Here is a 26514-nt window from a genome sequence, read left to right as displayed (position 1 = left end):
CTTTTTGCCCTTTTTTTTTTTTTTTTTTTTTTTTCCCCACGTTTAGTGAATATACTACGAACAATATGCATAAAGATATGATTCCCCAAACAAAAGCCAAATATACGACTAGCTAAAATTTTAAATTAAAATTTCTTGAATATCAAAATAGGTACTTATCCCACATTAATTGAGGAATATATACCCTTGACATACAAGCAATAAATAATTCATCGTAACCACTACGCGCCTGTGCTATAGCCAAAAGACGGCTGCAGAGCGGCGCTCAATTGCCGGGAGGGCGTCCCTGGACGTCCTCCTGTTTAATTCCTCCCTGCATGCGACCGCGGGTGCGCATCGGGGGAAATCTCTGTTTGCTGTGTCCCTTGGACACAGCCAATCACAGATCGTGCTAAATGGCCAATCACAGCGGCCATTTAGCACTCAATTGGAGTGTCCAATAGGAGATGATCTCATATGTAAATATGAGATCATCTCTCATTGCCGGCTCTCCATCACACAGAGACTGCATGTGAGGGAGAGCGACCTGCAGCGTGAGTGTTTGAACACTAACACTGTGCCACGCTAACACAAAACACACATGCCCACCTGTCCCCAGTGCCACCTGTCCATGTCACGTGTCATCAGTGCCACATATCGGTGCCATCCGTTATCATTGTCACGTGTCGTCAGTGTCACATGCCATCTCTTATCAGTGTCATCAGTGTCACTTGTCATCAGTGTCACGTGCCATCTGTCATCAGTGCCACATCAGTGTCACGTGTCATTGTCCTGGTGCTCCAGGGCCTTCAAAAGTGTAATAGGTAGTCAACAAGTTAGATGTGTAGTTTATGCTCCTAGAACACGTGATGGTGCCCCCTGCATGTTGGGCCTCTCTATGTGGCTAGGCTGTGAAAAAGTCCCACACATGTGGTATCGTAATACTCAGGAGGAGTAGCAGAATGTATTTTGGGGCATCATTTGTGGTATACACATGCAATGTGAGAGAAATAACTAGAGGTCGACCGATATGGGTTTTTCTCTGGCCGATGCCGATATTTAGAAATCGCGGTGGCCGATCTGTGATGACGATTTTTTTGGGCCGATATATTAGGCCGATTTTTTTTTTTTTTTTTTTTTTTTTTCCCTTCATCTCATAAAATCTAACAGTTAGACCCATTTCACACTGGGGCGTTTTTCAGGCGCTTTTGGGCTAAAAATAGCGCCTGTAAAACGGCTCCCCTGCAGTCTCAGTGTGATATCCTGAGTGCTTTCACACTGAGGCGATGCGATGGCAGGATGTTAAAAAAAAGTCCTGCAAGCGGCATCTTTGGAGCGGTGTATACCACTCCTGCCCATTGAAATGAGTGCGCACCGCTGCCGAAGTGCCTGCAAAGCGTTTCGGCAGCGGCGCTTCAGGGGCGCATTTAACCCCTTCCTCGGCTGCTAGCTGGGTTATAAGCGCCTTGCTAGCAGCCGAATAGCGCCACTATAATGACGGTAAAGCGCCTCTAAAACTAGCAGCGTTTTACCGTCAACGCATGCTTGCTCCAGTGTGAGAGCAACCTTAAGTGATACAGAAAATTTTACATTTATTAAACAAAACAAACCTCCAATCAGTTCACTTGTATGTAGAATTTAGATTAAAAAAAACTATATCTCAAATATTAAATACACAAAAACAGGTAATCAAAACTTTTGGATGAAAAAAAATGTGCTAACTTTACTGCTTAGTTTTTTTTTTTAATTTATTAGTGTATTTTTTCAAAAAATATTGCGTTTGAAAGACCACTGCGCAAATACCGTGTGACATAAAATATTGCAACAACCGCTATTTTATTCCCTAGGGTCTCTGCTAAAAAAAATATATATAATGTTTGGGGGTTCTAAGTGTTTTTCTAGCAGAAAATACAGGATTTTTACTTGTAAGCAACAAGAGTCAGAAAAGATTTAGTCTTTAAATGGTTAAACTGAGAGCTTCTACACACAGAGCTCAGTGCATTCATAAGTGTAAACGTATCCTTCAGGTTCTTTTTATCAGATTTGGCAGGCTGCCCAGAGGAGGAGAGAAGTCTCTCCACAGAAGATTTCAGGCAACTTGTATTGACTTCTATTACAGAAATTATTTGCAAGTCTGATATCGGCCTTTTTTATCAGCACAATCGGCTGATGCCGATTAACCGGTTCAATACCGGGCATTTTCACCCCCTTCCTTCCCAGACCAATTTTTAGTTTTCAGCACTGTCGCGTTGTCGACAACTGCGCGGTCGTGCGACGTTGTACCTAAACAAAATTGATGTCCTTTTTTCCCCCACAAATAGAGCTTTCTTTTGGTGGTATTTGATCACCCCTGCGGTTTTTATTTTTTGCACTATAAACAAAAGAAGAGCGACAATTTTGAAAAAAAACACTATTTTTTACTTTTTGCTATAATAAATATCCCAATTTTTAAAAAAAAAAAAAACAAATTTTTTCCTCGGTTTCGGCCGATACGTATTCTTCTACATATTTTTGGTAAAAAAAATCGCAATAAGCGTATATTGATTGGTTTGCGCAAAAGTTATAGCGTCTATAAAAGATTTATGGCATTTTTTAAAAAAAAATATTTATTTTTTTTTACTAGTAATAGCGGCGATCGCAATTTTTTTTCGTGACTGCGACATTATGGTGGACACATCGGACACTTTTGACACATTTTTGGGACCATTCACATTTATACAGCGATCAATGCTATAAAAATGCATTGATTACTGTGTAAATGTGACAGGCAGCGAAGGGGTTAACCACTAGGGGGCGGGGAGGGGTTAAATGTGTTTCCTAGGGAATGCTTCTAACTGTAGGGGGAGGGGACGCACAAGGGGAGGAGACCGATCAGTGTTCCTCCGTTCTGGGAACACAGATTGCTCTCCTCTGAGCTGACAGGACGTGGATCTCTGTGTTTACACACAGAGATCCATGGTCCTGCCCGGTTAACGGCAATCGCGGGTGCCCAGCGGATATCGCGGCCGCCGGGCACACGCACCGGGTCCCGAGCAACGCGGCGGGCGCGCGCCCCCTAGGCGGCCGGGAACCCGAGGCCGTCATATGACGTCCACCCAGGATGGGAGATCCCATCTGTGGACGTCATTTGTCTATGGCCGGGTAGGGAAGCGGTTAAGTAAAAAACACCAAATATCGGCCGATATATCGGTCGACCTCTAGAAATAACCTATACTATACCTATACCTTGGAATGTCTGTTTTATAAAGAGGGGTCATTAGGGGGGTATTTGTACTTTCCTGGCTTGTTAGGATCGCAAGAAATGAGATAGGCCACCAGTACATCAGGTGTGATCAATTTTTTATGATTTGCACCACAGCTTGTAGACTCTCTAACTTTCACAAAGACCAAATAATATCCACTAATTTGGGTTATTTTTACCAAAGATATGTAGCAGTATAAATTGTGGCCACAATTTATGAAGAAAAATGAATAATTTGCAAAATTTTATCACAGAAACAAAGAAAAATGTTTTTTTTTTTTCCAAAATATTCGGTCTTATTTCATTTTATAGCGCAAAAAATAAAAAAAAACCCAGAGGTGATCAAATGCCACCAAAAGAAAGCTCTATTTGTATGAAAAAAAGGACAAAAAATTAATTTGGGTACAGTATTACATGACACAGTAATTGTCATTCAAAATGTGAGAGCACTGAAAGCTGAAAATTGGTCTGGGCAGGAGGGGGGTTTAAGTGGCCAGTAGGCAAGTGGTTAAACCATGGTACACGTTTTTTTTATATATACCCACTCCTATTATGTATTATGTTATAAAAGTGAATCTGTATTTTTAATTGAAAACTTTAATAAAATAAGATTTTAAACAAAGTATAATCCTGAAAAATAAATCTTTTTATATACATTGATACTTGTAAATCAAAATCACAGACCTGCGTTAGTAGGTTTATAGAATTGGGATAGTGATTTTGCATTTGTCCACTGGGAGGTGGAGGATTAGTAGACCATGTCGAGGTGTGCTTGTGCCCCAAGGTAATTACTTAGGCTCCATTCACACTTCTGTCTTTGGAGTGCAATTTTGATGCAACTGTGGATTGGTGCAACTTCGATGTGACTTGTTGTCCCCTCTGCAAAGTCAGAGCCACTGTTGCATGTAAAACTTTCAGGTATGACTTTCATGCAACTTTCACGGTCATCATTGAATTCTTTGGCCCTCGAGTTGCATGAAAGTCGGGCAAAAGTAGTGCAAAAGCTACTTTGAAGTCACTACGACTTTAAGTCGCACATATATAAATAGTTTTCATTGGAAAACATGGGGTATGACTTGTCATGCAACTTTGATGTCAAAAGTCTCATAAGTGTGAATGGGATCTAAAGCAGACAATCTGCACAAGAAATGGCTAGGATCATTTTTTCTCTGAGGAGCAAATGGAGCTCTATAATAAAGGGTGGAGATTGTGGGATCCATTTCTGTTTCACTGTGGAATACACTTGCATTTAACGGTTTATGGATCCATTGCCTTGCAATATTCATTAGTCATTAGCTTCCAGTTGTGGCAGTAGTTTAGAAAATGAAGGGGAAAAAAACTGACAGGGGTTATAACCCTCCCTTACTGTATTCAGAATGAAAAGAAAAGTTGTGGCTTTAGTTCTACTTTAAAATGGAACTAAACTCCCTTCACTCCAGTGCTGCGTCATCCCAGAGCTCCCTGCTGGCCAGTCTGTCTACCAATTTTCATTTGTTTTCATTGGCCAGGCTAAGATCTCGTCATTCCCGCACATGCATGGGAGTTCTTTCATCTTGGGATTGCTGAATTGTACACTGCCAATTTTTTGGCAAGGGCTACAGACTTTGTTAATGGTTATAGTTAGTGGTTTCACTGTTTGTTCATTTTAAATCAATATACAGATTTTTGCATTGGACTGGGATTCCCTAATACTTTTTTTTTTTTTTTTTTTTCAGATATCCGACTGCATCTCAGACATTGTTCCTCTAAATGCTTCTGTGAAACCTCATCATGCTTTGGCCCTTTACCAAGAGCAAATCACCAAGGTACATGAGTCTGCCCTGGATGGACAAATCCCAGCTAAACAGCCTCCATCTAATCTGCCACCTGAAATAGAGCAAGAGACAATCAGTAGCCCAAAAGGGAAAGCTGCCGATAAAGAAGGTAGGTATCTCACAAACCAGCTGACACCCAATACCCTTCATTTTTACAGGCAGGGGTATGCAGTTGATTGGTTTGTTTGTGTGCGACCCAAAATTTTAAGGAGATTAACATTCTCTTTTCATAACAATTCTCACGTTGCGGTCCTTCATAAACATAACAGATAGACGGCATCAGTTTTATTTGTTTTATTTGCTGCTATTTAATTTTGGATCATAATTTTGGATGCATGCCTACATCCTCTGTAATATTACATAATGATTTCCCCCCACTGTGTGTGTATATATGTGTGTGTGTGTGTGTGTGTATATGTATGTGTGTGTATATGTGTATATGTATGTGTGTGTGTGTGTGTGTGTGTGTGTGTGTGTGTGTATATATATAATATATACACATGGGGGGGGGGGATAATTATGTAATATTACAGAGGTAGGTATGCATCCAAAATTATGACTAAAGCCACTGCTTGCAAGGCATCTTTTTATATAAATCCCTTTTTGCAATTCGGCAGGCTTCATGGTGACAGTGCACACCCAGGCAGGTCTCTCAATCTACACGCATACAGTATCTCACAAAAGTGAGTACACCCCTCACATTTTTGTAAATATTTTATTATATCTTTTCATGTGACAACACCAAAGAAATGACACTTTGCTACAATTTAAAGTAGTGAGTGTACAGCTTGTATAACAGTGTAAATTTGCTGCCCCCTCAAAATAACTCAGCACACAGCCATTAATGTCTAAACTGCTGGCAACAAATGTGAGTACATCCCTAAGTGAAAATGTACAAATTGGGCCCAAAGTGTCAGTATTTTGTGTGGCCACCATTATTTTCCAGCACTGCCTTAACCCTCTTGGGCATGGAGTTCACCAAAGCTTCACAGGTTGCCACTGGAGTCCTCTTCCACTCCGCCATGACGACATCACAGGGCTGGTGGATGTTAGAGACCTTGCGCTCCCCCCCACCTTCCATTTGAGGATGCCCCACATATGCTCAATAGGGTTTAGGTCTGGAGACATGCTTGGCCAGTCAATCACCTTTACACTCATCTTCTTTAGCTGGGCAGTGATAGTCTTGGAGGTGTGTTTGGGGTCGTTATCATGTTGGAATACTGCCCTGCGGCCCAGTCTCCGAAGGGAGGGGATCATGCTCTGCTTCAGTATGTCACAGTACATGTTGTCATTCATGGTTCTCTCAATGAACTGTAGCTCCCCAGTGACCATGAAACTCCCACCACCATGCTTGACTGCAGGCAAGACACACTTCTCTTTGTACTCCTCATCTGGTTGCCGCCACACATGCTTGACATCATCTGAACCAAATAAGTTTATCTTGGTCTCATCAGGCCACAGGACATGGTTCCAGTAATCCATGTCCTTAGTCTGCTTGTCTTCAGCAAACTGTTTGCTGGCTTTCTTGTGTCATCTTTAGAAGGGGCATCCTTCTGGGACGACAGCCATGCAGAAAAATTTTGATGCAGTGTGCGGCTTATGGTCTGAGCACTGACAGACTGACCCCCCCCACCCCTTCAACCTTTGCAGCAATCCTAGCAGCACTCGTACGTCTATTTCCCAAAGACAACCTCTGAACATGACGCTGAGCACGTGCACTCAACTTCTTTGGTCGACCACGGGGAGGACTGTTTTGAGTGCAACCTGTCCTGTTAAACCGCTGTATGGTCTTGACCACTGTGCTGCAGTTCAGTTTCAGGGTTTTGGCAATCTTCTTTTAGCCTAGATCATCTTCATGTACAGCAATAATTCTTTTTTTCAGATCCTTGGAGAGTTCTTTGCCATGAGGTGCCATGTTGAACTTTCAGTGACCAATATGAGAGAGTGAGAGCGATAAAACTAAATTTAACACACCTGCTCCCCTTTCACACTTGAGACCTTGTAACACTAACGCATCACATGTCACCGGGGAGGGAAAATGGCTAATTGGGTCCAATTTGGACATTTACACTTAGGGGTGTACTCACTTTTGTTGCCAGCCTTTAATGGCTGTGTGTTGAGTTATTTTGAGGGGACAGCTGTACACTCACTACTTTACACTGTAGCAAAGTGCCATTTCTTTAGTGTTGTCACATGAAAAGATATAATAAAATATTTACAAAAATGTGAGGGGTGTACTCACTTTTGTGTTTTTATATATATATATATATATATATATATATATATATATATATATATATATATATATATATATATATATATATATATAATTATTTGATCCCCTGCAGATTTTGTAAGTTTGCCCACTTACAAAGAAATGAAGGGTCTATAATTTTTATTATAGGTGTATTTTCAATGATATAGACAGAACATCAGCTAAAAATCCAGAAGAAACACGTGATACAAATCTTATCGAGTTGCAGTTCAGTGAGTAAAATAAGTATTTGATCCCCAAGCAAAACATGATTTAGTACTTGGTAGAGAAACCCTTGTTGGCAAGCACAGAGGTAAGACATTTCTTGTAGTTACCAGGTTTGCACACATATCGGGAGGGATTTTGGTCAACTCTTCTGTACAGATCTTCTCTAAATTCTTAAGGTTTCGTGGCTATCGCTTTGCAACTCGAAGTTTCAGCTCCCGCCATAAATTTTCTATAGAATTAAGGTCTGGGGACTGACTAGGCCTCATGACCTTGATGTGCTTCTTCTTGAGCCACTCCCTTGTTGCCTTGGCAGTATGTTTTGAGTCAATGTCATGCTGGAAGACCCATCCACGACCCATCTTCAGTGTTCTGGCTAAAGGAAGAAAGTTCTCATCCAAGATTTTACAATACATGGCCCAGTCCATTGGCTTTTTAATGTGGCAAAGTCGGCCCATACCTTTAGCAGAGAAACAGCCCCCAAAGCATAATGTTTCGACCTCCGTGCTTGACTGTAGGGATGGTGTTCTTAGGGTCATAGTTAGCATTTTTCTTCCTCCAAACACGGCAAGTCGAGTTAATGCCAAAGAGCTCAATTTTGGTCTCATCTGACCACAGCACTTTCTCCAAATCCTACTCTGAATTATTTAGATGTTCATTGGCAAACTTCAGAGGGGCCTGTACATGTGCCTTCTCTAGGTGGATCTTGCGGGTGCTGCAGGATTTCAATCCATGGTGGTGCATTGTGCTACCAATGGTTTTTGTGACTTTGCTCCCAACTGCCTTGATATCATTCATAAGCTCCTCTTGTGTAGTTCTGGGCTGATCCCTCACTTTTATCATGATCAGCCTTACCTCATGAGGCAAAATCTTGCATGGAGCTTCAGACCGAGGGGCGATTGGAAATTTATGTATTTTTTCCATTTGCGAATAATCGCTCCAACAGTTGTCTCCTTCTCCCAAAGCTTCTTGCTGATGGTCTTGTAGCCCATTCCAGTCTTGTGCAGGTCTACAATCTTATTCCTGACGTCTTTTGACAGCTCTTTGGTCTTGCCCATGATGGCGAGGTTTGAACGGAAGAAAGAGATTCTGTGGACGAGTGTCTTTTATACACATAACGAGTTGTCATTAGGAGCACCTTCTTAAATTGACAGGACTAATCTGTGTACCACATGAGCAGATACTGTAGCCAGTTTGTGGGAGCCAGAATAATTGTTTGGTAGGGGATCACATACTTATTTTACTCACTGAGCTGCAACTCAATTGATAACATTTGTGTCATGATTTTTTTTTTTTTCTGAATTTTTGGTTGATTTTCTGTCTCTATCATTTAAAATACAACTATGATAACAATTATAGACCCTTGTTTTCTTTGTAAGTGGGCAAGCTTACGAAATCTGCAGGAGATCAAATAATTATTCTTCCAACTGTGTATATACACAGTGTATAATATGCCTATGCCTAGCCGTTGTATGATCAGTCAGAAATCTAGTAGCTGTGGTGTTTTATCTGCTGGGCTGTTCATCTGTGTGCTCAGGCACAAACTGGGAGGTTTGATTATTGGGGTAATAATTGTATAGCTAAACGGTGAGTCAAGTGCGGAATAAACGAGGCCAAATTCTACTTATTACTCCGCTCTTCCTCCTGGCACATTTTCACGATTTTAAATATTTACAGCAATCAGCGGGGATAGCAGCTCGCATAGAATACGTAAGTCTGTAAATCTGAGCCACTTGTGTTCATATTTGTCCTAAGCGTTTGCAAGTTCTGCAGGGTCCTGGGTTTTATTTCATTGTGTTTTTAATGTTCTGGTACTGCAGTCATTTCAGTTATATACAGTATATGCTAATGTAATAAAATACTGAGAGACATACCATACACCGATTTTATTTTCAAGGACCTATTTTTGCATCATGGCCATAAGCAAAACAGAAGGGTGGCTGCTTCGCTCAATATTTTAATTTCAATGCGCTAAGTGTTTGTTTAAATAGGCCTGTGTTTTGAATAATACCTGAATACAGGCAAGCCTAGTACTGTTTGGTACATACACCACTTTACATTAATTTCATTGCATTAAAAAATAAAACCCTGCTCTTTTTTTGGTGCAGTTTCTAGCAAAATTTACTTTCCATGGAGAATAAGGGTAAAGCATCTTGGGGCATGCATAACGCATCTTAGGGCCCATTCATACCCATGTATTGCGGTAAAGAATGCGTTTAATGTAAGGTATCACACATTTGATTAATATTAGGTTAGCAAAGCTCTGCTACAAACTTAGTGATTGTAAAGTCTCGTTTATTTAAAAAAAAAAAAATGTTATACTTAACTTCTCTGTGCAGTGGTTTTGCACAGAACAGCCTGGATCCTCCTCTTTTCGGGTGCCTCTTTGCTGCTCCTGGCTCCTCCCTCCTGTCAAGTGCCCCCACATCAAGCAGCTTGCTATGGGGGCACCCAAGCCGAGCTGCAGCTTCGTGTGTCCATTCAGACCCAGAGCTGCCGTTCGGCCCCACCCCTCTCTCCCCTGATTGGTTAACTGACTTTGACAGCCGCGTGAGCCGTTCTTTTGTCTGTCAATCAGGAGGGAGAGTCCCGGACGGCCGAGGTATTTGTGGACATCGTTGGACAGAGAGGGGGCTCAGGTAAGTATTAGGGGGTGCTGGGGAGGCTGCTACACACAGAAAGCTTTTTATCGTAATGAATAGAATGCATTTAAGATAAAAAAAAAAAAACCTTCTACCTTCACAACTCCTTTAAACATAATTTAAACACTATGCACAGATGGTTCACATCTATGTTTTTGGTGTATATACTGTACATAGTTCAGGTTCATCACCAATAGAGCCCGTTTCTAAAAGAGATAGAAGGCAGAGTTTTTTAAGAGTTATTGTATTTTTGTATATATTCTTCTTCCAATTTTGATGCTATATGGATATATTGCACATTTTAAATGTTTTTTATTGATAGGGAAATTAGCATTTCACTTTCATTTTTTATTTCTATGGATGATTCACATATTGCTGGCTGCTGTAAATTATCTGTATGTAAATAAGGGAAGTGCAGAAGGCTTTGATCAATATGTTTTGGTATGCTACAATGCAAGTCAGTTACAGCATGTTGTGTTAGATGCTTTGGGGTGCTATATGAGATTTGTTAATGCCTTTATTTTCAAATTCAGATAAAGTATACATGACTTTACCGTTGGAGGGTCAAAGATTAAGTGCAGAGCAAACATCCTTGCCAACTTGGCCCCCTACTGCACTATACCAAGTGCCTGCCAGAGAAGTTTTGAAGCCCCTTCCACAGCCTGAAGCTGCATCCCCATATAATCCCCAAGGTGAGAATCAATCTGTTAAAGTAGCCCAAACCCTAACTAGATAAATTGTAGTCACTTAAGCACTGTGCGTTCTACACAATAGCAATGTTTTTCTGGTCTGTTGAGGGGCACAGGAATTCTGAAACGCTATACTCACTCCTACATGAGTGACACCCACAAGACACAGTGCAAACAAAAAAAAGGCATTGGGTATAACCCATCCTACTGCCATCATGCTTTAGTTTTTTTGCTAATGTCCTAGGAAGATGGATGTTGTCTTCAACTCACAGTATAACTAAAGGCAAAACTTTTTTTTTTTTTTTTTTTTTTTTTTTTTAGTTTTTAGCTACAGTAGAGAGAGATAAGAATCCTTGACAGTTTTCATTGCTGTCTGTGCCCCTGTTAAGGAGACTCACTCTCTTAATTTGTCCTGTTTGCCATTATCATTGAAAGTGAAAGTAAAGAAAATACCAAATTTTGGGTTGTCCCCAGAAAAATAATGGAGGGGAAATCTTTCAATGGGGACACTAGTTCTGTTGACCTGGGGGTCCCCAAGGAATTCTCTTAATTTGCAGGTATTTTCTTTCACTTCCTGTTTGGTTATGGGACATGAAGTGAAGGAAAATCTCCAAAATGGGAGACAGATGGCAAAATAATTTGACAAGGGTTATAACCCTCCCATATGCTATCCAAAATGGGGGAAAAAAAGTTTTTCCTATAGTTCTACTTTATCTGTAATATCTTCTAGCAGCTTTTCTTCTTCATTCAAAAATCTTCACTCTGTATCTACTGGTGGTCTTTCCCTCCTTCACAGCTCTCCAGAACAGTTGTCCTCGACCTTGACTTCGAGACCTTTTCTGACACTGAACCCTGCTAGACTGGACATTGCTTGCAAGTGATTCTAGAGAACTGGGCTACATTTGAGTATTTTCCAGGCTGGCTTTGGTTATATTTGCTGTTGACTGCTTTCCAGTTCCAGAACCACTGGCATTGCCATTAGCTTGCTCAGTCTCGGAAAATTACCTCTCATGAGTAGGCCGTTCAGGTTGGCCACTGGAAGCCCTCCTTATTTTTATTAGTCTCTGGGTGCCAACCCTTCTTTCCCATTTCCTTCTGGATTAGAGCAGAAGTTGATAATGCTGTGGGGCAGAGCTCTGGTGTCATTAGAAAGCTAGAAACATAGAAAAGTGACCGCAGAAAAAAGAATGGGTGGTGCATCGAGTCTGTCCATTTTTATTTTTTTTTGTCTGAGTATAGATCTTTGTTTGTCCGAAGCAAGTCTGAAGCCATTTGCTGATGACTGGCTCGCTGTTTTTGCTGGAAGTTTATTCCAAGCATCAGCTACCCTTTCAGTAAAATAAAGAAATATTATCGTACATCACGGGACACAGAGCAGTCTTTACTATATGGGTTATACGCCACCTACTGGTGAATGGACACTGGTAAATCAATTAAAGAAGAAGTCCTCCCCAATTAACCCCTCTTACACAGGAAGTACCTCAGTTTTTTTCGCCAGTGTCTGTTAGGTGGATGGTCACTGATGTGACATGTGCTCTTGGAGCATACTTGGAGGTCTGGACGGTTCTATTAAGAATCATGGACTCCAATCGGCTGCATCCATTCGAAAAAGCTATCAGCCAAAATAGATGGTACCCGAGCCTGATTGGAAGGAGAGAAGATTCCTCAAGGTTTTACCTGTCATGCAGCCTTATGGCGCTGGACCCTGTGTAATGGAACCCTGTGCAGTGTTTGTTCTGACCAAGGTGCTTTCCTGAAGGGTGCTATACAGGTCCAGGGGAGTGGACCCCACATTAAGGGGGACCCAGTCTCTGAAGATCTTTTATGACAAAGCTTTCCATATTGGGTGAAGATTGGACTCCTGTTATGTTCAGAGTCCTGCAGCAGGAATGGAAAGTCTGCATTTTTGCAGTTTCTCTTTAAAAAAAAAAAGAGAGATCTGACTGTCTGTTCTCCCGGTGGCCACTGGGGGCAGTGTGCTGTTTAATCATGCGACGTACTTCTTAGTCATGTGGCCTGCAGTTTCTCCTACATCCACTAGAGGGCGCAGGCTCCCTCAGTAGGGTCTATTTTTATATAGGCAGGAAGTGGAAGGGCGGCCATGATGCCATGTGGCAACAGGTTCAGCAGGGCCTCTGGAGACATAACAGCAGCCCATGAATACTAACAAAGTGTGAGTACTTACTATGGGAGAACTGAGTGACAGACAAGTGATGATTATATGCTGCATATTTACTGATTATCCGGGGGGACTGTACAACTGTAAGTCAATAACACCCCTGGATGGTTAGCAGTTCACTTTAAAGTGTTGTTGACTGCTTGGTAGGCAGGTGCAGTGTAGTATACAGGCTTGCAAACTTGTTGCTTAAATGCCTGTTTAAATATACATGTTTGGAAATACATGACCATGGGTGCATTTTAAGGAGTTGTATCTCCAGTATAGTGTGCGTTTGGTCTGCAGAAGCTTTTTTTTTTTTCCGCTGTTCTGAAACAGCATAGAGGCTGCATTGGATGCATATGTGCTTGGTTAAATCCTGCAGGACTAGTATGGAGCCAAGTGCAGTTAAGCAGGTGCATGCTTGCAAACTAGCTAAAACGCACGGTTGCTGGAATCCATGGTTGCTGAAGTGCACGATTGATAAAACACGTTTGCATTAAAATACATGTTTTTGCATAAAGATATATGGTTATAAATGTTTGCATAAAGATACATGATATATGTTGATACAGGGTTGCATAAAGAGACATGTTTGCATAGATACGTGTTGCATAAACACATGCTTGCTTATTGCGTAAATGCATGTTTCCATGGGCGCGTTTTGCATAAATGCGTGTTTACATGAATGCACACATTTTGTTTTTTGCCTAAACGCATAGTTGCATAAGCACACGCTTCGATAAATGCATATTGCTTAAAAGCATACTGGCATGTTTTCATTTGTACTGCATACATATGTACTTATTTACATTAAGCTGTATACATATGGGCTTATTTGCCTGGGAATACATGCGTATGGGCTCTTTTTTGCCTGGGACTACATGAGTATGGGCTCTTTTTTGCCTGGGACTACATGCGTATGGGCTTATTTGCCTGGGACTACATGCGTATGGGCTTATTTGCCTGGGACTACATGCGTATGGGCTTATTTGCCTGGGACTACATGCGTATGGGCTTATTTGCCTGGGACTACATGCGTATGGGCTTATTTGCCTGGGACTACATGCGTATGGGCTTATTTGCCTGGGACTACATGCGTATGGGCTTATTTGCCTGGGACTATATGCGTATGGGCTTATTTGCCTGGGACTGCATGCGTATGGGCTTATTTGCCTGGGACTGCATGCGTATGGGCTTATTTGCCTGGGACTGCATGCATATGGGCTTATTTGCCTGGGACTGCATGCACATGGGCTTATTTGCCTGGGACTGCATGCACATGGGCTTATTTGCCTGGGACTGCATGCACATGGGCTTATTTGCCTGGGACTGCATGCACATGGGCTTATTTGCCTGGGACTGCATGCACATGGGCTTATTTGCTTGGGACTGCATGCACATGGGCTTATTTGCTTGGGACTGCATGCACATGGGCTTATTTGCTTGGGACTGCATGCACATGGGCTTATTTGCCTGGGACTGCATGCACATGGGCTTATTTGCCTGGGACTGCATGCACATGGGCTTATTTGCCTGGGACTGCATGCATATGGGCTTATTTGCCTGGGACTGCATGCATATGGGCTTATTTGCCTGGGACTGCATGCACATGGGCTTATTTGCCTGGGACTGCATGCACATGGGCTTATTTGCCTGGGACTGCATGCACATGGGCTTATTTGCTTGGGACTGCATGCACATGGGCTTATTTGCTTGGGACTGCATGCACATGGGCTTATTTGCTTGGGACTGCATGCACATGGGCTTATTTGCTTGGGACTGCATGCACATGGGCTTATTTGCCTGGGACTGCATGCACATGGGCTTATTTGCCTGGGACTGCATGCACATGGGCTTATTTGCCTGGGACTGCATGCACATTAGACATGTGCACACTGAAATATTTCGTTTTGGAATTTCGTTTTCGTCTGAAAAATAAATTTATTTAGTTACTCCCGAAATTCTTTTTTATTTATTTCGTTTTTCGTTAAAAATTGCATTCGTCCGAAAATCCAAATTAAGGTCGAATCTGTCATTGAAGGCTTATGGTGTCTGTCGAATGTTCAAAGAAGATTCGACGGAGCAGCTAAACTGGACAATGCTGTATAGTTTACCTGCTCCGTCGAATCTTCTTAGAACTTTCAACAGACACCATAAGCCAAAGTACGTGTGTACTTAGTTCTAGCTATTTTACTGCTCCACCTCTTTGGTTACAATCAGCCAATAACATTCATCATCATCATTATTTTTATTTATCTTTCCTCCCCTACGTCGAATCTTTCCTCCCCTACGTCGAATCTTTCCTCCCCTACGTCGAATCTTTCCTCCCCTACGTCGAATCTTTCCTCCCCTACGTCGAATCTTTCCTCCCCTACGTCGAATCTTTCCTCCCCTACGTCGAATCTTTCCTCCCCTACGTCGAATCTTTCCTCCCCTACGTCGAATCTTTCCTCCCCTACGTCGAATCTTTCCTCCCCTACGTCGAATCTTTCCTCCCCTACGTCGAATCTTTCCTCCCCTACGTCGAATCTTTCCTCCCCTACGTCGAATCTTTCCTCCCCTACGTCGAATCTTTCCTCCCCTACGTCGAATCTTTCCTCCCCTACGTCGAATCTTTCCTCCCCTACGTCGAATCTTTCCTCCCCTACGTCGAATCTTTTCTCTCTACGTAGAATAATCTTGGACTAATAGAGCTAAGGTTAGGCACATTCGACCACAGGTTTGATGGACACAGATTGTTATTGTCATCATCATGTCGAATCTCCTATCTATATCGAACTGTTGTAGCAACGAAAACGAAAATAAAGCATTTGTTTATGTCGGATCTTTCGTTTTTCGGACTCTGCACTTTCGTTATCGTTTGTTAAAATGATAACGAAAATACCTGAAATTCGGACGAAAATGCATTCGGAGGAAAACGAATGCACATGTCTAATGCACATGGGCTTATTTGCCTGGGACTGCATGCACATGGGCTTATTTGCCTGGGACTGCATGCATTTGGGCTTATTTGCCTGGGACTGCATGCATATGGGCTTATTTGCCTGGGACTGCATGCATATGGGCTTATTTGCCTGGGACTGCATGCATATGGGCTTATTTGCCTGGGACTGCATGCATATGGGCTTGTTTGCCTGGGACTACATAAGTGTGTGTGTGTGTTTGCCTGGGGGTATATACATATGTGCTTATTTGCCTTGAGCTGCATACATAAATGCATGAATAGCAAGAATACTTGTATACCCGCATGTTTGCATAACTTAGGTACCTACATAACGGCATGCCTGGGTACCTGCATACTTACATACTTACATACGTACTGGATTGCATAGCAGTAAACCAACGTTGGTTTAGGCCTGTGTATTAGGTTGGCTAATATAGTTGCTATATTATTTACCTGTTATACCAGTTAAACAGTTCCAGGAGGGGCAGCCGGGGGAGGCAGGTCCCCCGCTCTCAGGTTCAGTGATCTGGCGGTATCCACATACCCGATGGACAGTGGTATCAGAGGCTTCTGAGTCACTGTGGTGTTTGGCATTGCAGTATTTTCCTGACGCATTCATTTTTCATCAGATGGACTGCAGCCGCATCACCTTGATCGTTCCTGATCTCTGTTGATCGAAGCATAAGCAGGATCAAGCCTGGTTAGTATATGGATGTGATGCTGTATGCTGTAAGCTTTTCCCCACCTGGGTGAGGGAGGCATCTGAGGCTGCTGTGTTTGAGAGTATCTCAGGCCAGAAGATCTTAGGGCAGTCTCTGAGGTGGTTTTGCTCCATCTTTAGCCAGCAAAAGCTTGATGGGTTAGGTACCCCTCTTTTGGCCTTTGGGGTCTGCCACAGAGTCGTCAGTCTTTTGCCTTGCATTTGACTCTTGGAGCAGAAGGTATGGGTTCATTTATTAAAAGAAAAAGTCCCAAAACCAAATGGGGACATAAGGTCTAGCTTAGATCTTAAGCCACTGGACATCCTTCTGTTTTAAGCTCTGTCCATTTAGTGTTGTCCTCTCTGAGAGGAAGATTTCGGGGTCCATACTCATCAATGACGCATATCTTCATGTGCCGTTTTTTTCCAGGCTCATCAAAGGTTTTTTGCAGTGCAAATTCGTCTTTTTTTTTTTTTTTTTTTTGTGACTCTGCTCTTCGGGCTGCCCATAGCTCTGAGGGTTCACAAAGCTCCCAGTCCAGTACTGCTCTTGCTGAAAACGCAGATGTGCCAATCTGTTTACCTCAACAATCTTTGTTCAGGAAGCAGTCTGTTCCAGATTTTCCTTTGATACATTTCTGCAGGAGGAAGTTGTATCTAGGTCAAGGCACGTTCCCTACGTACAGTCCTACTCCAAGTCTTTGGTAGAAGATCATTCTCTCTGTCTGGAGTATTGAAGATCCAGGCATTGGATTGCCAGAGGGCTCTGTTCCTGGAGTATTGCAGAGCTAAAATTGGTGGTTGATGGTTCGAGATCTGGAGAAGGGATGGGCAAAATGACCACTGATGCCAGCTTCTCCAGTTGGTTTGAAGGTGGCTATAGTTCAGTGAACTTGGTCTCCACAGGAGAAAATACTGCTTATCAATATCTTGGAATTTTGTCCAGTACGCCTTGCTCTGGATGTTGGGACAAACCAGTTGTAAGTGTAATCCGGAAATGCTTCTGCAGGCATATATATCAACCACCAGGAGTCACGCGGCTCAGGAAGGTGAACCACATTCTGTCTGAGACTGTACAAGTGTTGTCTCTATCACCAGTACATACTCCAGGTATAGAATAATGGCAGGGGGAACTGTGCAGGTGGATCTACTAGATTCCAAGTTCCACAACAAGTGGGAACAGGTTGAGTCTGGGACGAAAGTCCCACCGGCAATAGGTGCAGATGCACTGGTAACACATTTGGGACCAGTTCTCCCTTATTTGCTTTCCCTCTGTTTCGACTTCTCCCACATCTTTTGTGAAGAATCCAGGAGGTGGTAACGCTGATAATAGTGCTAGCTGAATTAGCCCAGGAGGGCTTGGTACACTGACAATAGCGAGGCTTGCGGGGGTCGCTCCTTGAGCACTCCCAATCCAGCGGGACCAAATGGTCTTGAGTGCTGTAACCCCATACTGCTGTTGAGCCCTGGAAGCTGGTTTCATGGAACCTCGATTACAGGACTTGGAAATATATGTTTTTCCTGGGGGAAGCCAGGAAGTGGCACCCACAGGAATGAGTGGGAAATTTTATTTTCTTTCTCCAATCAGTAGGGGAAAGGAGATTGGTCTTAAGTACCATTAAGGGTTCGAGTTCATCCCTATCCATTTTTTTTCAGAGGCCATTGTTTATCACTCCTGGATTCATACTGCATACAGCGTGTAGTGTAGATAATCTCACATGTCAGGCCACTCTTGTGTTCTTGGGACTGGGATTCGCTCTTGGCTATCTTTGCAGAGGCCATTTTTTGAACCAATTGGGAGACTTGGTCCCTTATCTCGGAAGATGGCGTCTTTGGTTGCTATCACTTCACTGAGTGAAGTGTCAGAGCTAGCAGCTCTTTCATGCAAGGAGCCGTTCTTGGTCGCACATCATAAGGTGATGTTGCGTCCTAATCCATCTCTATTGCCTGGAGTATTTTCTAGTTTTCACTTGAATCAGGACAGTGTCTTACTTTTTTATTTTTCTTCTAATCCACAGTCGGCAGGAGAAAGATCGTTACCTACTCTAGAGGTAGTTCAGATGCTCAGGGTCTACTTGAGTTGTCGGCACAGGTCAGGAATCCTGATTTGTTCAGCCAGAAGTGCCAAGGAAGGGCAGGTAGCATCCAGGTCGAATGTTTAGCAGTGGATCTGCCAGTTTATCAATGATGCCTATAAATTTTAACCACTTGCTTACCGGGCACTTAAACCCCCCTCCTATCCAGACCAATTTTCAGCTTTCGGCGCTGACGCACTTTGAATGACAATTGCGTGGTCATACTACACTGTACCCAAATGAAATTTTTATCATTTTTTCACCACAAATAGAGCTTTCTTTTGGTGGTATTTGATCACCTCTGCGGTTTTTACTTTTTATTAAAAAAATGTAAAAAACTGAATTTTTTTTAAAAAAAAAGTTTATTTTTTATATTTTGTTTTAAAAAATTTTAAACGGGTAATTTTTCTCCTTCATTGATGTACGCTGATGAGGCGGCAGTGATGGGCACTGATGGGCGGCAGTGATGGGCACTGATGGGTGGCAGTGATGGGCACTGATGGGTGGCAGTGATGGGCAGCACTGGCAGGTGGCACTGATTGGCACTACAGGTGGGCATTGATAGGTGGTACTTGTGGGCACTGATAGGTGGTACTTGTGGGCACTGTTAGGTGGCACTGTGGGCACTGTTAGGTGGCACTGTGGGCACTGTTAGGTGGCACTGTGGGCACTGTTAGGTGGCACTGTGGGCACTATTAGGTGGCACTTTTATTGGGCACTGATGAGGCAGATGTGCCTCTTCCACTAAGGGACCGATGTCCCTCACATCCGATCCGGTGATCGGCTTTTTTTTCTACTCGCGCTGTCAGCGTGAGTAAAAAAAAAAAACCGATTACCGATCTTTTGTTTACATCATGTGATCAGCTGTCATTGGCTGACAGCTGATCACATGGTAAGGGGCCAGGACCGGCCCCTTACACAGATCGGTGATCAGCCGAGTCTCAGTGACTCGGTGATCACAACGCGCCCGGCGCGCGCCCTGCTGGGCGCGCGCAGGGAGCGTGCACAGGGGAGGACGTCATATGACGTCCTCCCGGGAATGTAGGTCCGCGCTGTAGCCGTCATTCGGCTATAGCGCGGATGCCAAGCGGTTAAAGAGCAAAATCCCTTTTTTTTTTTTTTTTTTTTTCCTGGGGAGAGATTCTCTACCAGGTGTGTGGGAGTATCTTGGGCCATCAGGTGTCAGTGGTCCAGGTGCGCAAGACCGTTATTTGGTTTTTAAGTTTGTCTCGCCACAGGGTTTTTACCAGGGGGATGTCAAGAACATGGAGGAAATTGCCTTTGGTCTCAGCGTATTACAAACACTAATTGTGGCCGTTTCTGTCTCCCTCCCCTCAGGGACATTGCTTGGGGACGTCCCATATAGTAATGACTGCTCTGTGTCCGTGATGTATAATATAGAGAATATAGGATTTTTTTTCCCCACAGCTTACCTGTAAAATCATTTTCTCGGAGTACATCACGGAACACCGAAACCCCTTCTCTCTTGTCTGGGAAGTTTATTGCTTGCTACAAAACTGAGGTACTTCCTGTGCAGGAGGGGTTATATATAGGGTTGCCTCCTGTCCGGTTTTGACCCGGACAGTACGGGTTTAGGAGGCTGTGCCCGGGTTTCCCTCTGCCTCACACCCGTACACCATTTCCAGCTGACAGGGGGTACCATGGGGCCTCCTTTTTACGAGCCCCAGCACACAGGGGGACCCGGACAGCAGGGGGATCGGAGTGGGGGGGGGGGTTTAATTACAGAGCAATCAAAACATAAGGGAGAGAGAGAGGCGACAGGCAGCTGCTGGTGCAGAAGTTTTCAATAAAAAAAAAGCTTAAAAACAATCCACTCACTCTCCATGTCAGAGCTGTATATGTCAGTCTGTGAAGTCGGCTGTCCCATTCTCCCCTCCGATTCACGCTGCTGTTATCACTGAATCGCTGGAGGAAGCCAATGATACAGAGACGCGGGGAAACTGCAGTGAGCTGTCAGCCTGGGATGCTGTGACCAATCAGAGCGTTCCGGAGGCTTAACTCCGCCTCCATCATCAGAGGCTAACAGTTCACATGAGTTTCCTGCGGCTCTGTTTCCTCCAGTGATTCAGTGATAACAGCAGTGTGGATCGGAGGGGAGAATGGAACATCCGACTTCAGACTGACATATACAGCTCTGACATGGGGAGTGAGTGGATTGTTTTTAAGCATTTATTTTATTAAAAACTTCCGCACCAACCAGCAGCTGCCTGTCGCCTCTCTCTCCCTTATGTTTTGACTCCTCTGTATTTGCCCCTCCTCCTGTATTTGCACCCCCCTCCTCCTGTATTTGCATCCCAATCTCTGTAATTGTCCCCCCTCCTCTGTAATTGTCCCCCCTCCTCTGTAATTGCCCGCCGCTCCAAACCCCCTGCTGTCCGGGCCCCCCTGTGTGCTGGAGCCCTGTGATACCCCCTGTTGGCTGCCATGGGGGTATTGGAGGGAGGAGGATTTGTGCTGGTAGGGGAAGAAGATTTGTAATGGGAGGGAATGGGGATAATGGCACCCCAATCGCAAAGCAAAACTTTTTGGGTGACAGGCATCCCACAATTCTGTTTGTGATTTTGCCGCAATTTGTCGGTTGACAGTCGTGGCAAAATCGCACCGCGGTTGGGGTGCCATGCGCTGCTATAGTGTTCAGGTTTGGCTTGAAGAAAAGGTGGCAACCATAGTTAAATAGGGGAGGACTTCTTGTTTGATTTACCAGTGTCCATTCACCAGTAGGTGACTATAACCCATATAGTAATGACTGCTCTGTGTCCCGTGATGTACTCCAAGAAAATGATTTTACAGGTAAGCTGTAGAAAAAAATCCTATTTTTCTAAGATTTGTTTTGAACTTTCCTCCAGTTAGTTTCAGGTCGTGTCCCCGTGTTCTTGATTTTGGTTTCGTATTGAACATACAGCCCTCCTGAACCTTATTAACTCCTTGATGTATATAAAGGTTTCAGTCATTAGGCTAAGTAAAGTTTTTCATGCACTCCACACTCTCTTTCCATCAGACAGTCAGATGGCCACCTGTTACTTCTCAGAAGTGTCCTTTTTACTGTACTACGCTCTCTATTTACATGCCGATATTTTGTTCCATAGGTGCTTCTAGTGGTCATGTGATGAGAGAAAAAAAAAACATAACGCAGTGTTCAAAAACCAATTCACTGTTTTCACTTGTTGCCTTCAGTTGTTTTTTAAAGCTGAACTTTCAGGTATGATCCTTATTGCATATCATACCTGAAGGGCCACTGGGTAAACTGACAATCACTGTAGTGGTTTGTGTTACTACAGTAATGGGATCTATGCTGAGCTGCTTCCCCTCTGCACACTGACCACAGAGGGTCGCTCTCTTGGCACTAGCCCCTCTAATTAAACAAAATGAAGATTCTGATGTCACCAGGCCTCTTCTCTAGCTCACCCAAGACCCAGAAGAGTGCTGCAATCAATGTATTGTCGACTTCCCCAGAGGTCCCTCTGGTCTGAGATATGCATACTTACATTGTGTCAAACTGGATCATTGTAAGTATGCAGGAATGATCATATTAGAATTTAAAGTAGTATTAAACCCTTTTGTGTTTTTTAGTTTAGTGCATTGAGAACAACAAAATAAATATTCCCCATTAAACCATTGGTTACTCCATCACCCATCACCTGTTTACAACCTCAATACTGCTAGCTCTTGCTCTCTCCCTGCTGCTTCCCTGACTTTCTAGTCTTCACAGGAAATAATTAACAGTATCCAGGCAGTCTATTAGCTTGGAGGGGGGAGGTGCAGGTGCCTTTGCATTCCTGGCCTAGGGGGCTGTGTGTTTCTATTGTTACACACAGTGTAAGGAAACACAACTCTAGTCCTTGCATTCAAGAGTGGCTCCATAGGATGCTGCAAGAGAAAGGAACTACCCTAAAAAAATGAAAATGTTCAGCTGCTGAAAAAGCTTACAAAACAGAGGGTTTAATATTGCTGTAAACCTTTATTGGTTAATAAACCTTTTCCTTTGAAAACAGATAATTATTACAGATTTTTCTTAATCCATTTTTTTTTCAAACAGGTCAGTCAGTGCCACTAAACCTGCATGATGGTTCACGGACATTGGCACCACGTATCAACAGCATATCAAACCCACCTCCTCTTATTTCCTCCAGCAAACACCCAGCTGCTATTGAAAGACCCACGGGCTCCATATCTCAGGTATGCAAACTGGAGCTGGGAAAAAAAAAAACAGGCATGTGGAGCAAATTCTTTTTGACATATCTGCTGTAGTACTTCAGGCAAATACATAGTTTATGTGCTCTTTTACATGTTAAAAAAAATTGCAGTGTTTGTTGCCCCTTCTTATGATTCACCTTTGCCATACTTCTTAGCCACACATTTATTTCAGCAATGCAGCTTCCTGTGTCACCTCTCCACATCCAGCATGCTCATTGGACAATTAATCTGGGTCATCAGCTCTGTCCAGTGGGCAGGAAGTTGGCTGTAAGGATGAACCAGGAAACCATTAAGTAAAATTCCTGGTGAAGGTGTGTCAGTCAACAGAATGATCGACCAAAACTGCAAATCCTTTCATAGGGACAATAGCAAATGTGTATGTGTACTTCGCTTTCAGATATGTATTTTGCTTAATTTTATTTTTTTGTGTTCCACTTATCGTATATACTTGAGGAGTAATAGCCAAGCTTTTCAGCCCTTTTTTTTAGGCTGAAAGTGCCCCCCTTGGCTTATTCTCGCGTCATCGCCGTCTTCCTACATGATCAGTGTGTCATGCAGACAGATGGCGGCCATTCCACTGTTCAAAAGACGCGCCTCCTCCTCGTCTGATAGGCAGAACACTCAATTTCCCAGCAGTCAGTGTTCAGCCTATCACAGACATCCCCTCATCCTCATCCATGGTACGAGGAGGAGCGGATGTCCGTGATAGGCTGAACACTGACTTCTTGGAAATTGAGTGTCCTGCCTATCAGACGAGGAGGAGGCGCGGCTTTTGAACACCGGAATGGCCGCCGAATGTTATTATGACACGCTGATCGGTGGATGCAGACCGCCACACGGAGGCTGCAGATCGCCACACGGAGGCATGCACAGGACAGGGAGGCTGCACAGGACCCAGGGACACATGCACAGGACACAGGTAGTCTGCACAGGACACAGGGAGGCATGCAGCTGCAGATAGGCATTGTTGACCCTCTTTTTCCACTTACAGTAGCTGCTACATTTCTCACCCTCAGCTTATACTTGGGTCAATAAGTTTTCCCATTTTTTTGTGGTAAATTAGGGGCCTCGGCTTATATTCGGATCGACCTATACTCGAGTATATACGGTAGTAATGATAATGGCGAATTCCACCTAGTAATGATAACCATAATGAAGTACATAGTGACGTGTAATGCTTTCAATGGCAGTACTATTAAATGTATTTGTTTCAATAGTTTTTATAATAATTTTAAATCATTCAAATGTTTACGTTCAAATAATCATCATGAAATAGTTATAACAAGGATGCATTATCCAATATGATCAGTGTCCCTGACCCGTTAAACATCAAGAAAACATAATCAAGAATATAGCGTATTTGGGGAGACTTTACTGTCCTCTGACAGCATCCTACCAGAAATTTTCCATATGGTATAACAGAACCATTCCAGATCCATGATATCTTCTTTCAACAGGGCAATATTGGTTACAGGTGATTTCCATGCACATGCAATAGTTACTTTAGCCTCCGGTAGATCACTAAACAACCCCATTTTGGCCCCTCTAGGTATATTTTGTCCCGTCACTAAGTAGTTCAGGTTGAATATCCAGAAATTTCGGACCTTTGGGCAAGACCACCAGACATGGTACATATCTTCTTCCTGTCCGCATCCCCGAAAGCATAGGTTTGAAGTACCAGGGTATAATTTTGCTAGCCGTGTAGGCACAAGGTACCAGCGTGATTGCACTTTGTAATTTGCCTCTACCAGGGAAGTGTTGAGTATGCCTTTGTGCACCATGGTCGACCATTTCTTCCACACCTCCTCCTCAACTATCTTTCCTGGGTCCGCTTCCCATGCCGTTTGGTAGGAAGGTTTGTTACCCTGATTGTTGAACATGGTATATAACTCCGTAATCCCTCCCTGTGATTCTGGCCCTCTTACACATCTGTTCTCAGGCAGGGTCCTAGTGGTTATATCTACCTCATTTCTCATTAAGGTTCAAAGGAAGTGGATAATTTGACATAAACGATATGTCTCCGTAGGGGGCATAGAGTAGCTGAGCGGTCTTATCCCCTTATGATCAATAAAGTGAGCAATTCTGTAAAGCCCTTTGTTGACCCACCAGGTGAATTGGGTACTCTGTTGGCCTGGGGGGAAATGAGAATTGTTGAAAAGTGGGGCCACTGGCGAATGGGGGGTTTAAGGGGTACAATTTATATGCTGTGTCCCACAAACACAAGGAGTAGGATAAAGAATGGCTCAACGCCGCCTGTAGCTTCTTTGCATAAGGAGATATAAGGGAATGGTCGGGCTTGCCTGTGCCTCCAAGTGGACCCAGTCAGGTCTATATCTTACATCAAAAATTTGGTATAACTGGACCGACTGTGCCGCTCTGTAGTATCGCAAGAAATGCGGAGCTCCTAGTTCACCTCACCATTTAGACCTGTACAGGGTAGAGTGAGTCACTTGATAACCTCCCTTGTTCCAAATAAATTTATAGATCAGGGACACTAACTTCTGGAAGAAAACAGGAGGAACCGGAATCGGAAGGGACCTAAAATAATATAGTATTTGAGGGAGAATCGTTATTTTAACGGCCGCTGTTCTACCTGTCCAGGAAATATCGTGGGTTTGCCATGTCTTCAGCTCACGCTCTGTGGAGTCATATAAAGGAGTGTAATTTGCCCAATATAATGTAGCAATGTCAGAAGTCAGTTTAACCCCAAGAAATGGGAGCACCTGCGCATACCATTTAAAGGAAAAGAATGGCCATATATAATCTAAGACTATGTCTGGGAGATTTATATTTAGAGCCTCCGATTTTAGTTTATTTACCTTCAATCCAGAAATGGTTCAGAAATCGGAAAATAAGGCAAATAAATTGGGTAAGGTCATGATAGGATTCGATATAAAGAGCAGCACGTCATCGGCAAATAGGCCTCATTTATGCATTTTGCCACCACTTTCAATGCCATGGATATTGGGGTTACATCTGACAGCTATTGCCAATGTCTCGAGGAGTGGCCACTGAGGACATCCCTGCCTAGTTCCTCTCCAGATTTGCAAACCGTCCAATGTACGACTATACCCAAAAATATTAGCTAACGGATTTGAATATAAAGCGCTCATTAGATTAAGAAATTTCGGTCCACAATTCCATTTCCTCAATATATGAAACCGAAAAGGCCAGGATATACAGTCCAAAGGCCTTATGTAGGTCCAGTGACAATAACATGCCCCGCCACTCATCCGCACCATCCCAATTAGAGCACAATACAGAGATTAAGTCTATGGCCCGTCAAATTTGATCCGTCTCTCCCCGGAACGAATCCAACCTGATCGATGTGAATATATTGTGTTCAAAATGTTTTGAACCTATTCGCGTATATTTTGGTCAGGAGTTTCAAGTCGGTATTGATCAGGGATATTGGACGGTAATTGGCCATCTCAGTATGGTCCTTGTCTGGTTTAGGTATTAAACAGATTCTAGCTTTATTAGAGTCTGCGTCAAGGGCCACGCTTGCCATAAAGATCTGAAGGAGATGGGGTGCTAACTGAGTAGCAAATTTCTTGTAATATGCTGTAGAGAAGCCA

At 43.3% G+C, this 26514-nt stretch overlaps 1 protein-coding gene across 18 annotated transcripts in view; it reads left to right on the top strand.

Moving 5' to 3' along the window:
- The window catches only part of NCOR2 (nuclear receptor corepressor 2), a 712221-nt gene that overhangs the window by 587097 nt on the left and 98610 nt on the right, over window positions 1–26514 (top strand). For 17 of the 18 annotated variants that reach the window (XM_073627809.1, XM_073627730.1, XM_073627722.1 and 14 more), the window contains exons 22-24: window positions 4936–5143; window positions 10689–10847; window positions 22779–22918. In XM_073627809.1, coding sequence (XP_073483910.1) covers window positions 4936–5143; window positions 10689–10847; window positions 22779–22918 — 507 coding nt within the window. The remainder of the gene's footprint in view (window positions 1–4935; window positions 5144–10688; window positions 10848–22778; window positions 22919–26514) is intronic. The other variant, XM_073627792.1, reaches the window with a different exon arrangement.

Source organism: Aquarana catesbeiana, linkage group LG01 (assembly GCF_042186555.1).
Source record: "Aquarana catesbeiana isolate 2022-GZ linkage group LG01, ASM4218655v1, whole genome shotgun sequence".
Classification (NCBI taxonomy): Eukaryota; Metazoa; Chordata; class Amphibia; order Anura; family Ranidae; genus Aquarana; species Aquarana catesbeiana.
Note: the sequence above shows the minus strand (reverse complement) of the source record. Positions and strands in the feature narration are given on the sequence as shown.